The 15,689-nt window shown below is 35.1% G+C and overlaps 1 protein-coding gene across 1 annotated transcript; it reads left to right on the top strand.

The window, feature by feature from the left end:
- Positions 1–477: 477 nt before the first annotated feature.
- On the top strand, positions 478–4,280 carry LOC143572413 (uncharacterized). The gene is made up of 6 exons (XM_077057584.1): positions 478–544; positions 596–756; positions 1,662–1,843; positions 1,917–2,201; positions 2,314–2,372; positions 3,562–4,280. The coding sequence occupies exons 1-6, from the start codon at positions 478–480 to the stop codon at positions 4,275–4,277; spliced, it is 1,470 nt and encodes a 489-aa protein (XP_076913699.1). The 3' UTR covers positions 4,278–4,280.
- The last annotated feature ends 11,409 nt before the right edge of the window (positions 4,281–15,689 follow it).

Here is a 15,689-nt window from a genome sequence, read left to right as displayed (position 1 = left end):
ATTCGCATTGACTTATCTGCTCAAAGCTTAGGTTTTACCCCTATCCGAACTTACCGACCTGCTCGGTTGCGCCGGTTAAAAACTAGTTAAATACTATTTATATCATGATGATCATATGATTTTCTAGCTAACTAGTTACACTTCAAAATATTATAATATTTAAAAATATGTATACACAATGCAAGATTAAACCTAGATTACATGTCAGAATCCCTACAAAAAAGCATTACATAGAGCAAATTTCGGCCTCCATTTTATTTTGTATGGCTGTGTTCTTGAAAGCACACCATCTTCAAACACAAAAAAACATAGCTTTTAAAATCATAATGCCAAAAAGGGTTTCACTCACATTCCCATTCCCATTCCCGGTTTCTTTTCTTCTTCTTTTTCTTGCCTTTTCTTTCATTATATCAAATGCAGAATCCCATTTGACCATCTTCCAATCAAGACCCATTTCAGGTTATTATTTTTCTTAATATGTCTTTGACTCATCAAGAAAATTTGTTTTTTCTTGAAGAAAATTTCTGGGATATTCTTAGAGGAGGTAATGAGATTTTTTTTTAAAAAAAAAATTATTATTCTTTAGATTTTGTAGGGAAAACTGAAAGAGGGAGCAAGAGGCTTCTTGGGGATGAACAGAAGAATGGAAATGCATCACTTGCTTTGGCACAAGAAAGAACAACAAGAAAAGATCCTCTTGATAAAATCAAAAAATACAAAGGAGGATGGAACATCAAAGATCGTCATTATTGGGCTGTATGTTTCTTGATTCTGTTTTATTTCCAGTTTTGAATTATTGTTTGTTAAATTAGAATATATTCATCAAAACCCTTTAATCTTCATCCTAAATAATATCAAGAACAAAGAAAAAACCAGAATTGCATGTAAATCCCCTTAAATAGGTACATCTATTTTATATTAAACCTTACGTGCCTATATATCTTTTAAAACATACATTCCATAAGAAGAAAACCGGGAAGCATTTTCAGATTTTGGGTTTTACATAAGATTCTTGATTTTATCTTAATACTGATAGAAACTGAAAATTACAAAAGAAGAATAACTGGAAAAACCATATAATTTTTTTTTGATTGCATATCCTTTAATTTATATATAACACAAACCGAGCTACATCTGGATAATGGGTAAACGAGCAACAAGCTGCGCCGCTATCCCCTTTTGAATCGCAAAGCCTGTTCTACTAAAAAGCAGAAAAAAAACATAAGATAATTTTTTGTCTTAAATGTTTTTAATACAAGATGGTAATTTGTTGGTAATGTGTGTATAATTAATTATATATCACCTAAAAATATATGTAAACCATACAATTTACAAATATACATGGTTTACTCCTATATGTTAAAAGAATATTTTTTTTAATATGAATAATTGATCAAAGCAATAAATGATTTTGATTTATTCTTTTTATTTTTATAATATATGTTTGTTTTTAGAATTATTAATCGGGTCTTATTTTCTTTTTATAATTAAATTCTTCATTAATTAATAATTTATAATAAGATGAATGTCCAAACAACACGCAAACATATGCATGTAACGATGGGATAAATGAGAATTGAGATGTTGATTCTTGTATCAAAGATTATATATAGTCAACAATTTGATGATCATTCTTATGTGTGCATGCACATGTTTTTCAGTCTGTGGCGTTCACGGCTGCACCGTTCATCATTGTAGGCGCAGCTTGGTTCGTGATCTTCGGTCTATTTTTATCTATAACATGCTTCTGCTACTGTTGTTGCCGGAGACAACCTTGCGGCTATTCGAAAACCGCTTACACTGTATCTCTTGTTCTTCTAATTATTTTCGCCATCACCACAGTGTAAGTAATACCCTTATTTTCTAGTTACCAAAAAAATGATAGTTAGAATTTATGTAATTCTTATAATATGTAGTGTTGGATGCATTATTTTATACACGGGTCAGGGGAAATTTCACCTAAGTACAACAAAAGCGTTGAAGTATATCGCTAATCAAGCCGAAATAACTGCTAAGACACTTGGTAACGTGTCGGATGATCTTGCTGCTGCGAAGAATGTAGCCGTTGCACAAGTGTTTTTGCCGGTTGATATGCAGGCTAACATTGATGAGATACAAACCAAACTTAATGCTTCGGCTATTGAACTGTCTAAGAGAACTGAAGAGAATAAAAAAGATATTCAGTACATCCTTCAATCCGTGTATGTGACGTTGTGTACACATATCACCTCTTGTTTGATACAGTTAATATAGTAAAACTTAATGCGAAATAATTTTATTATTTTGAGGTCTTATGCGTATGTGTTCTTGTAGGGCGATAGCGTTGATTGTTATATCTGCAGTGATGCTGCTATGGACATTTCTTGGATTAAGTAAGTTCCTTTGATTTGCTTGTTTTTATGTAAATGAATCTTTTTAACGGTTTAATTAAACAGGTCTACCAACTGTTTAAAATTAGGCTAAAAATACATATGTTTGTCATGGCTAATCTACTAATCCATTAACTCATGTAATAGAATCCGCCAATCCGTTTGTGTGAAGTCGTAGTCCACGTGAAACCACATGGGACTCGGCACATGTACTTTTTTTTGTAAAAATAAAGTTATTTGTCAAAATCTTCGTCTATCTAGCATAAATAAAATCAACAGTTGTCAGCAGTTTCACACGTATCTTAAATTCTTTGAGCTCCTCATAAAAAAATCAATGGCTGCCAAAAGTTTGGAACGCAGGTTTTAAACTAGCTTTACTAACTAAGATTTGTACTTTTCGCTCTAAGATTTTAAAATTATACAAATATAATTATATAAACCTATTATAAACTAATTAATTAAATATAATAATAGCAATTATGCTTATTTCAAACTAAACTCATTAGCAATTAAACTCAAAAACACAATATAACCATTTAAACAATTAAGCCCAAACACCATTTAGCTCACACGTTTTAACAATTTTTAAAAATCAACCTGGTATATTACAACATTTAAAGTTGAAACCGATGGTTGCGATTATTATTATTATTATTATTATTATACCTTAGTTTTGGATATTTTGTTAAATTTGTAAACTTAGGAAATATAAACTTGGTGGAACGATTTCTCAAAATTACATCTGAAACGGAAAATTGGTTTTATCTTTTTATCATGTGACCTAACCCGACCAAGAACAACTTTTTTTTAATATATAACAACAGACAACCGAATTTAGAATTGCCCCTTAGATTTTATGCAATTTGTTCGATGTTTGCTAATATTTTAATTACTTGAGTGACGTTCTTAAAATGACTACTTGCAGTTTTTTCCATCGTTGGCTTGCAATGCATGGTTTACTCGTGAGTAAAGTTCTTTTTCTTTTCTTTTAATGAAACTGATTATTATATATTAGATATTCTTCTTATATATATATATTAACTGAATCCTTGCAGATTGGTGGTATTTGGATGGGTTTTTGTGACCGTAACGTTTATTTTATGTAGCGTTTTCCTTTGTCTCCACAAGTAAGTTCATTAATTTTCATTTTTAAGTTTTAACCATAAGTCCATATATGACTAAAGTTTATAATAACTTGTACCTTGCCATATTAATAGTGTGACCGCAGACAGCTGCGAGGCGATGAACCAATGGGTCCAAAACCCGACAGCTCACACGACTCTAGACGACATCCTTCCATGTGTCGACAACGTCACGGCTCACGAGACCTCAAAGAGGTCCAAAGAGGTCACGGTTCAACTCATAACCGTGATCAACCAAGTCATAAATAACGTGACAAACGGCAACTTCCCACCAACCAACGCACCGCTTTACTACAACCAGTCAGGCCCGAAGATGCCACCCCTTTGTAACCCGTTCAATCCCGACTTCACTAACCGAACATGTGAACCCGGTGAAGTACCATTGAGTAACGCCTCAAGCGTATATAGCAAATATGTTTGTCAAGTATCATCTGACCAGGTGTGCACCACCACGGGGCGGTTAACACCTGACTCGTTTAACCAAATGTCGGCTGGGATCGAACTAGGCTACTCGTTGTGCTTGTACGGTCCGTTTTTGGTGGATCTTCAAGATTGCACATTTGTTCGGAAGACTTTTACTGACATTTCTAGAGATCATTGCCCAGGGCTATGTCGGTACCTTAATTGGGTCTATGTCGGGTTGTTGATGGTGTCGTTGGCGGTGATGTTTTCGCTCGTCTTTTGGGTGGTTTATGCGCGAGAGAGGAGGCATCGTGTTTATTCAAATATCGCTAGAAGCGGACGGGGAGGGGAGAAGGATATGTAAAGATGTTTGTAAATATTAGGGTAGAGAAATTATCGTGGCTAAATGTTTGTGTTTTAATAGATTGTATGAATGTAGACTTATGCTTTAACAATAATACTTTTAGCTTTGGGTAAAAAGTAGGGCTGTCAATTTATAAACGAGACACGAATACATAACACGTATCTATACGACTTTAACATGTAACATGTAATGTCTTAACATGTTTCGTATATTAAACAGGTAGACGCGAATTTACCTATTAATTTTCATGTCTAATCGATTTTAGCGGCGGTGATATGAACAAACATAATGTGATTTCAACAAACATTATCTATCACAAGAGAGAGGTCGCGAAAGAAAAATGTGAACCAAAGAGGTTAGTTCTGAGAATTTATTAATATATTGATTGACTAGGTTAGTTACCCGTGTAGCACACGGGTTATAATAAGTAATTGTTTTTAAATAATAGTATAATGTGAAATACAAAAAAAACATGTATCACATATATAAAGATATATTATACAGTAAAAAAAATTAAACATTACGCAATTTGGAAATAAAAAGTTGTTAGAAAATTCATAAATCATAAATTATTTCTTTGTTATTTTCTATATCAAAACTTAGTTGTAAATGACAACCTTTTTAAACTAACTCGTAGACCAAAATTCATTCTAATTTTAAAGTGTTTTGACATGAATAATGTTTGATACTTTAATCGATTAAAGAAACCCACATGTTTCGTATTGGTTAGTTATAAAAATCTAATATTAATAACTAATTCAATGCATTTTATATTAAACAAATTAACGTATTTATGATGGTATTAGTTCTTTTAAATTATGATGAAATTATTAAAAATTGAAAATGAAATATTAAAAAGAGAAATATAGTTAATATGAGAGATGATGGAAAATTTTGTAAGGATCAACATAGTTAATATGAGAGAGATGTATGAAAACTATTGGACTAAAACCGTATATTTTCGACAAACCATATTGACGAAAACTGCAGTTCACTCAATAATAATATATTGAAAAGAAAAAAAAGAATAAAATATAAAACTATTAATAAGAAAAAGAAATATATATTTAAAAGGAGAGAAATGAGAAAATTTTGTAATGATCACTCATGTGTAATGACATATGACATTAAGACCCGTGTAGAACACGAGTTAGAAGAATAAATTTGTTTAGATAATAACACAATGTAAATATATCAAATGATATAAAGATAATATATGATAGAATGAATTACATATTACGCAATATAGAAATAAAAAATTGTTGAAAATTTATAAATCTCTAAATATTTTTTTGTATAAAATATTTGTAATTTTAACCTACATATCAAAATTAGTAGTTTCGTTTTGTTTTTTATTTCAACTTTAGATAATTAAACACATAACTTACCATGCGTCAAAACATGTTGTCTTAAAAACAAATCAACCCACCTATAGTGATTGACTTTAGCTTTTATTAATATTTATTGCAAAACAAACATAAAGTTAAAATTTCTTTATTTGAAATTAATTATTTTATCTAAATCAACGTAAAAACTTGTTACTTATTAATACAACATATTTATATAAAACTAAATAATATATCTATATTTGTATTAAATTTTAAATTAAAAAATAATAATTAAAAAGAGAAAGTAATTGATTAAGAAGAAAAAAAAAGTTAAATATAAAACAAACTATTAATAAAAATGAAAATGTATTTAATAAAAAAGAGAGGTGGGAAAATTTTGTAAGAAACCATCTTGTGTAATGCCATGTGACATTAAGAATCTTTATTTATTATATAGTATAGATTGACTAACTTTGGATGTGGATATGTAGACTCCTACGGATTGTTGTTTTCAATTTCATAACCATGCTAATTATGATGGAACTAACACAATCAAATAAATCCTTAGGAACCCAATTGTCACAATCTAAAGCGTAGCTCCGGGAATTAAACTTACATGCCATACAATTTGAAGTATTTAAATGCACCAGTTAAGCCCAATATAGATAAAATAATTATAAGAAGTCTGCAATTTGCCTCCCTGGTTTATATCGTCGCTGGATGGAATAGCCACTGAAAACGAAATTGCGAATGTTCTGTCACTGTGAAATTTGGGGGGGGGGGGCAGTCTGTGCCCTTCCGTCAGTTGACCAAGCGTTGACCTGTTAAAAAATGTTGAAATTACGTTTTTACCCTAAGCCTTTAATTCATTTTAAAAATAATTATCCAAATCCATGTAAATGCCGGGATTCGAACCCGAGACCTCCGGTTTAACAACCCACCAAAACTACCAGTTGAACTAAGTTAATGTTTGGTATAACTATAAAACATAAACTATAAATTATCACTTTTATCACTTCATCTTCCCTAATTATAATTAGGGTTCCTAATGTTTTATCCGTGACCCATTTACCCATCCATCTTCATCTTCATCTTCATCTTCATCATCACATTTCTGAGATGAAGAACCCTAAAATCTAACCATAATTCATCCATCTTCATCTTCATTTTTATCTTCACCAATTCATCCAAACCAACTTATCTTCACCAATTATGTAACCCAAAAATCAAAGCATACAACCACTACTGCCACATCATATGTTAAAATTAAGTCTGAATCGAACATCATTGATTATACTAACAATAATATGAATGTTTAAACTCAATGAATATATTGGATATGTTGCCGGAATCCATGGCGGCGTAATGGTCGGAAAAACGAGATGACCGGAAAAATGTGATGGCCGGAATCCATGGCGGAGACGGTTGCCGTGGCGGCGGCATGGTGCCGGAGGTTAGGGATTTTGATCGGAATGATTTATGGGTGCGGTGGTTGAATTATTGAAGCGATTGGTGGTGGGATTTGAGAGATTTGAGGGTTTGAGTGATAAAATCTAAGGTTTGAGGATTTGAGAGATTTGATTACTTGTTATGAAACTGATGATATTAAAAGGGATTGCTTGGTGATGGGTTTGAGGATTTGAGGTTGATGATGATTAAGAATGGATGATGAAGATGCACTGCTGATGTTGTTGTTCTTAATATGTTGCTGCTGTTGTTGTGAAGATTATGATATTATATGATAATGATAATATAACATATTTATTAATACTATTAGTATATGTTAATATAATGTAACTGCTGTGCTACGTCTTATTATTATTATTATTATTATTATTATTATTATTATTATTATTATATTTATTATTTATTAAAAGAAGATTACTAAAATGTCCTTAATATGTTGGTATTATTACTAAAATATCAACAGTCAACTGACGGCAGGAGTCAGAAGAACTCGTCAGAGAAACATAGTGGCGCAAAGTTCGCAAATTCTTTTTCAGTGGCTATTTCATCCAGCGGCGATATAAACCAGGGACGCAAATTGCAGATTTCTCAATAATTATTTCTTTTAATCCATGACACCGGGTTAGCCCAATCCATAATTCTTTTCCAACCCGGTTAGCCCAATCCACAAGACTACAATAGTGTTTGTTTCTAATTCATCTTTCTCATTTGAGATTGAATAAGATTATGAAATTTCAAAGTGTTAAACCTTAAATACATTAATTAAATTAGTAAATAAGCTAATTTAAAATTAAACTTATTAACCATTCCAAAAACCCAATAACCATTTAAACAATTATAAGCCAAAACTAGGGCTGTTCTAAAAGCTCGCGGCTCGCTCGAAACTCGCTCGAAAATAGCTCGAAAAAAGCTCGGCTCGAAAAAGCTCGATTCTAAATGAGCTCGGCTCGATTTCTAAACGAGCCGAGCTCGAGCGAGGGTCAGCTCGGCTCGTGGCTCGGCTTTGGCTCGACTCGTTAGCTCGGCTCGTTTAGATTAAACCCTAAATTTTAATATCTACATATAATAATATCATATTTATACATATATTATGTCACTCAATACGTAAAACCTTATAAAAGAATAATAAAAATAAATCATATAAAGTTATAAATTCTCTAATTTATAATCTTTATATAATATGTATGTTAAAATTATATTTTTTGTCTTTTATATATTAAAATTTGTAAAATAAAAAATAAAAAAATAAAAATAAGAAAATAAAAAAAATTAAAGGAGTCTGGCTCGACGAGCTCGAGCCGTTAAACGAGCCGAGCTCGAGCTCGATTTTTCAGCTTGATAAGAAAAACGAGCCGAGCTCGAGCCGGCTCGATTATGTTCGCGCTCGAGCTCGAGCTCGAGCCGGCTCGATTATGTTCGAGCTCGAGCTCGAGCACACTCTGGCTCGACTCGACTCGGCTCGTTTACAGCCCTAGCCAAAACACTAATCGACCCGTTTTTAATAAAGTTAAAAATATAGCTTAAAAATGAGAAAGTGGCATTTTTATTAACCACCTCACCCACAGATTGTCTTTTCAAACTAGAAACTCATACAACAATTCTGTTGAGAGCCTGAGACGCCTATTGCCGCCGATTGTAGGGTTGTGCGTGATTGGTTTTGGTCTCAAAATGAAACAAAAACCAAAAATTCGTTTTTCTATTTTTTTTTTCTTTTTGGTTAAATCATTCAGAAACATGAATTTAAATTTGCATAAAAAAAGCCGTCAATTCTGTCAAGACTCTGTACCCTTTATTTTTAAAGCTAATTGGTTGATTTAAGTTTATAAACTCCAAAAAATATAAATGTGACGGATTCTAGTGTAGAGGTGTATAAAACCGGTTTTAAACCCAAACCGAACCGGTTTGATCAACGGCTGGTTAAAACCGGATTGACACGAACCGATTCGGTTTATAAACCGGTTTAGAAGCAAGATAGGCCGGCCTGATCACGTCGGTTCGGTTCGGTTATAAACCGGTTTTAACCGGTTTGGTTTTAAAACCGGTTTGGTATATCTTAAGGGGAACCGGTCCTGAAACTGGCAGTTTCGGTGAAACCGGTTTTAAACCCAAACCGGTTCGGTTCTGTTTGCCTAAAACCGGTTCCAAACCGGGTTTTTTCTACACCTCTATTTCAGTGTAGAATGAGGTGCATAGGCCTAGGGCTGTTCACGAACCGAACGCGGGCATGCTCATACTTGGTTTGGTTTGAAAGCGAGCCGAACCGGCGGATTGAATTTAAAGAAACGAGCGATAACTTAATGCTTGAACTTGGTTCGGTTTGAAACCGAGCGGCTTGGTTCGGCTTGGTTTTGCTTGGTTTCGTACAAAGTTTCCAATTTTAAATTTCTAAAACTTCAAAATATCATTAATTCAAGATTTTTAACTCTAAATTGTCTAAAGTTCTACCTTTAAAATGTATAAAACTCAAAGTTAACAACAAAACATATATAAAACAAACGGCTATAGTTTAAATTTAAACTTTGAATTCAACATAAAAGACTGAAATTTTATAAACTTTAAAAAAATAGTATACTTTTATATATATTCATAAAGTTTATATATAAAACTAATAAATAAAAAATAATTCGAGCAAAACGAACCGAATCAAACCGAGCGAGGCTTTGCTCGTGCTTGGATTGTTTTGAAACCGAACCGAGCCAAACGGCTCACTTCCAAACCGAGCCGAAATCGAACGAGCATTTTTCAAGCAATTTTCGAGCGAACGACAAACGAGCGACGAACATTTTGAGCAGCCCTACATAGGCCCCCGTATGCCCAAATGCAAAACAATTCTTTTAATTAAAAAGTAATAGCAATAGAAGATACATGAACTCTATAGTTGTATTTTGCATTTAGAAAGTCTTTTTTGCTATAGTTTTATAGCATAAAAAGTAATCTATAGCTGCTATATGGTACAAAAGTTTTTCAGATCGGCCACCGAATAGAAGGTTTTCTGAAAATAAAAGTTCAACCGAAGATTTATGATCTTTTTGTTATGTGAGCCTACCCACAAAATTTTATACCTTTTCTGAAGGATAGATAACAGACCCTCACAAATATCCACCCAAATGAAAATTGAAAAATATTCTTAATGTGCAAAATACAACATAAGTAATTTGTATGCAATACAAACAGTTTATATATAGCCAATTAACCATATAGCGTGGAAACGAACAAGGTTAATGTAAAGAGTGGGTGCACTTACTACCATACACGTGTTATATAATATGATGTAATTCTTGGGCTAAGTAGATGTGTGGTGGAAATGAATGTAGTAATAACGACAATGGGCTAGATAAGAAACGGTTTTTTTTTATCATTTCGTTGCGTCATATGTACCATGTCGGGTCTACTTATTACTCATAATCCAACATGTTGAGATGCGTATCCTTCTATTATTTTATGTGCTTAAAAATACTTGTTAGAAAGCCAACTTTTTAGAATATTAAATACTTATCAATGAGCTTTAGCTCAATTGGAACTTTTGAGGGGAAGTGAATCATTGGGCCGGAGATTGCAAGATATCAAGTTTAAATCTGATTTAAATTAGGTTTTTTCGCAGTAGGCCTTCAGTGACAGGTTTTTCGTAGAACTATAGTTGGTTGGCTTGGGATATGCAATACTGTCTGCGATCACTGACGTATCGAGTTTTTTGTCATTGAATTCCATGGGTAGCCAAACTTTATCCGTCCGTCTTAAAAAATATGAATATTAAATATTTAACTAAACTATTAACAATTATATAAGAATATAATTTTTAAGTTTAACAAATTAAAAAACAGTATTGTAATTTATAAGATTATATAAGATATTAATATAATTGGTGGGTGATAGCTTAAATGTCTTGGTGGTTCGTTTCTTGGTGGACTATCGGGAACGTCTATTGGGTAGTTTCTACTTCCAGGGTAGTACACAGGTTTGGTTAAATCGTGTTCCACATCTTGGTCAAAATACGCTTCATAGTATCCATTACTCATGCTATCCTCGGGATAAGGTTCAGCGATTCCTGCTTCTTTGGCTTTGCGTATATAGTTTTCCATCCAACTTTTGAATGAAATCTACATTATGGGTGGTTTAGAATGTGGAGGGAAAGAAAAGGTTACCAGCCTATCTTATCCCTAAAACACAAAAACAATTATTTCCTATACTTGGATCGAAGCTTGGGTATTGTTTTATGATACCCAATTCGCTAAGATCGATGGCTCTGATACCAACCTGTCACACCCCCATCTTAGGCCTAGCCGTGAGACCCAATAGTTGGTACCATAATCGTAAATAAATCAGAGTTCGCGTTAGTTTACGGAAGACTTATAAATCTTTAAGGATCAAAACATAACTTTTATATATACATTCAAAAGTCGGGATTATAATACACCCGTTAGAGTTGTTAACAAAACATTACTTGTATATATTTACAAACCATTATATATTAAGTTTTTAGAATAAATCCGAGCCATCGGATATTCAAAGCACTTCGACATTTCCAAGTGCTAATCTTGTTCACCTGCAAAATGTAAGAAAATACGTCAGCAACGAATGCTGGTGAACACGCTGACACAAAAATATTTTCTTTTACTTCATTGCCCCTCGACACTACGCCTGCCTCGGCCCAACGTGTCTTAGGAATAACAAAGTCAAATAGCACATCATAAATACGAGCCTCTACTCTAGGTCACCTCAGCAAACACCGCAGCGTTCGACTTAGTTAAGTACCCGTAAATATACACAACGGTCGTACTCCCTGCAGGAGAGCGTACTACGACCAAGGGTGGTGCGATCATGCCCATTCATCGCATAATACCACCTATGTAAGGATCCAGAAATACGTATACCACAGCCTGAGGGCTAGGTTTATACCCTTTATTTATAACGGTTTTAGGAACACATAGTTCCTTGTAAACAATTTCATATAACACGTTTGACTCATTTTAAAATAAGTAAAAGTTTGGGGGCGTATTCACCTTTTCTCTTTAGGATCGGTTTCACTCACCGTCCAAGGGTCTTTCCCTTCTTTATCTCGCACCTATAGTACGAGTATAAATATTTGTTAGTCGGATACGATCCGGCTTAAGACCTTTAGTCTTATTTTATATCTCAACCTCGATGAACCTTTAGTTCATTTTCTTTTACTTGAAAACCTTTAGTTTAAAAGTAATTATAAACCTTTAGTTTATAAAAACCCGACGTTTCTTCTTCTCCAAGAAACGTATTCTTTTTCTTTTATTATTTAAGAATACTCATTATTAATTAAACAATATTTTCATAACAAAGAGCATACATATATACTTAATCATATCCAATATCTTATCTTTCATTTATTTCTTTGTTATGTTTATTTCTCTCTTATCGAGGTATCGAGTATAACCTCGACTTAAGGCTTAAGCCTTCAATATAATATTATATTATATTCAATTAACATTACGCCTAACCTTAATGGCGTATTGGAAACTCTAGAAACTCGAGCAGCACTTCCAATGCCGCTTTACTTCTCGATCAATTCTTTTCTCGACACGTAAATCTATGAACGCCAATCTTCAACATACGTTGGCACGTACTTCGAGAACAAACGCCATTCTTGGTATGTGGGTGGAGGGTGGCACGCACTTCGAGAAAACGTCGACACGAAAATCGAGGGATCGGGTACGCTTATCGAGGGATTATGACACGTTTATCGAGGTGGGTCGTTAATATGATTGTCGGGATTCTAGAGAGAGGTTAGAGAGAAGTAAGAGAGCTGTTTGGGATGTGAAAATATGAAATCCCGGACCTGCTATTTATAGACATTTTCTGGGGTCCATCGCGGTACGCGACCGCCTCCTGGGCACCCGTCGCGTACCGCGACGTAGCCCAGGTGAATCACACAGTAGGTCTGCCACGTGTCGCCACATGGCAGACGGTGTGCCACGTGTTGACACATGGCGGACGATGTGCCACGTGTTGCCACGTGTCGGGACACGTGGCGACTGGTGTGCCACGTGTGGACACGTGGTGAAAAGGTGTTAGACGTGTCAGGCCACGTCATCGCGGTACGCAATGACGTAGGCTCAACAGCGATCGCGTATCGCTGTTGACTTCGTCTAGAAGCTTTGACCAAATCCCATCGCGGTACGCGATGGGCTTGTCTTTTGCTCCGTCGCGTTCGCGATGGGACAAGAAACCAAAATTTTCATTTTAAACCCTTAACTTTCGAATTTGGCAAATCTAGTCCCTATACTTTGGAAAGTTTACATTTTCAATTCCAAATTTTCACGAAGTTACATCCTCCCCACCTTGAAACAAATCTCTTCCTCGAGATTGCTTTACAAAAACAATTGGGGGTATTTATTTTTCATTTCTGATTCGAGTTTCCAAGTATATTTGGGCCCTCTACGAGAGTCCCATTTTACTTTCACAATTTTTAATGTCCTTCTTTTCAATTTCTTTGTTTTCGAATCTTCAATTTGAATTGGACGTTCTACAAATTTTAAGTTCTCATTTATTTTAACGTCTTTTAATGGCATAGCCAAAGATTCATCGGTCAAACACTTTCGCAGATTCAAAACATGGAATACATCATGTATCCCTTGCATTTCCTCAGGCAGTCGCAAACGGTATGCAACAGTGCCGATTCGTTCAAGTACCTCAAAAGGTCCAACAAATCGAAGACTTAGTTTTCCTTTCTTACCAAAGCGAACGACGCCCTTCCAAGGCGAGACCTTCAATAAAACTTTGTCACCAACTTTGAATTCCAATGGCTTACGACGGACATCGGCGTAACTCTTTTGGCGATCACGTGCCGTCTTAAGTCGTTCTCGGGTTTAAAGAATCTTGTCGGTGGTTTCTTGGACTATCTCGGGTCCAGACAATTGGTTGTCTCCGATTTCTGACCAACACACAGGCGTTCTACACTTTCGACAATAGAACGCCTCGAATGGTGCGGTAGGAATACTTGCGTGATAACTATTATTGTACGAAAATTCCATTAGGGGTAAGTTGTCGTCCCAACTTCCACCAAAATCGATCACACAAGCTCGGAGCATATCTTCCAACGTTTGAATTGTCCTTTCGCTTTGCCCATCGGTTTGCGGATGATAGGCAGTGCTAAGGTTTAACTTCGTACCAAGCGCTTGTTGGAAGCTTTTCCAGAAGTGAGACGTGAAACGACTGTCTCGATCAGAAATAATGGACAGTGGTACTCCATGTAAAGCCATAATGTTGTTAACATAGATACGAGCTAATTTGTCCATTGAGTACGACTCATTAATGGGTATGAAGTGTGTGGACTTTGTTAATCGATCCACAATCACCCAGATTGCATTATGTTGTCGAGTCGTTTTAGGGAGTTTGGTAATGAAATCCATGGTAATTAACTCCCACTTCCACATGGGAAGTTCGGGTTGCTGAAGCAATCCCGAAGGCTTTTGGTGTTCAGCCTTGACTTTCAAACACGTCAAACATTTCGCCACATGCGAAGCGACATCTCTCTTCATTCCATTCCACCAATAGTTCGCTTTAAGGTTATGATACATTTTGTCGCTCCCGGGATGCATCGTATATTTAGACTTATGGGCTTCGTTTAAGATCTTCTCACGCAATCCTCCAACAATTGGTACCCAAATTCGGTTTCCCATTCTAAGAATACCATCACCACCTTTGACTAATGAGTCAATGGTGCCATTACGTTTTTCATCAGAGATTTGGTTCTCGTTGATCGCTTGAATTTGAGCGGATTTGATTTGGTCAACGAGATCAATTTGAAGTTCTAGCCTTAACGCTGGGACTCTTTTTGGCTTTTCGTGCTCTTTACGACTTAAGGCATCAGCCACAACGTTGGCTTTACCTTCATGATAAACTATTTCGTAGTCATAGTCGTTGAGAGTCTCCATCCATCTTCGTTGGCGCATGTTGAGCTCCTTTTGATCAAAGATGTGCTTTAAGCTCTTATGATCAATGTACACGGTAAATCTTACTCCGTAGAGATAGTGCCTCCATATCTTAAGTGCGAAGATTATGGCGCCTAACTCTAGATCGTGAGTCGTGTAATTCCTTTCGTGTACTTTCAATTGACGAGGGGCGTAAGCGATTACTTTCTTTCGTTTCATTAATACACATCCCAAGCCGGAATGAAATGCATCGCAAAAGATGACGAAATCTTCAATACCTTATGGAAAAGCCAGTATAGGAGCTTGGGCAAGCTTTTGTTTAAGTATATCGAACGCCTCTTGTTGCTTTGTTCCCCATTCGTATTTGACGTTCTTGCGAGTTAAGGAAGTTAGGGGAACAACGATTCGTGAAAAGTTTTCGATGAACCTTCGATAATAGCCGGCCAATCCCAAGAAGCTTCGAATCTCGGTTGGCGACTTTGGGATCTCCCACTTAGAGATAGCTTCAATCTTAGCGGGGTCTACTTGAATTCCGTTAACGTTGATGATGTGACCGAGAAATTGCACCTCGTGCAACCAAAACTCGCATTTCGAGAACTTGGCGTACAATTTCTCGATCCTAAGAGTTTCAAGTAACGTTCGAAGGCGATTCTCATGATCGGCCTTAGACTTGGAATAAATTAATATGTCGTCGATGTATACGATCACAAATTTAT

This window comes from Bidens hawaiensis, unplaced genomic scaffold, assembly GCF_021521415.1.
Source record: "Bidens hawaiensis isolate Kalapana, Puna unplaced genomic scaffold, B.hawaiensis_p1.1 tig00025838_1, whole genome shotgun sequence".
Taxonomy (NCBI): Eukaryota; Viridiplantae; Streptophyta; class Magnoliopsida; order Asterales; family Asteraceae; genus Bidens; species Bidens hawaiensis.
Note: the sequence above shows the minus strand (reverse complement) of the source record. Positions and strands in the feature narration are given on the sequence as shown.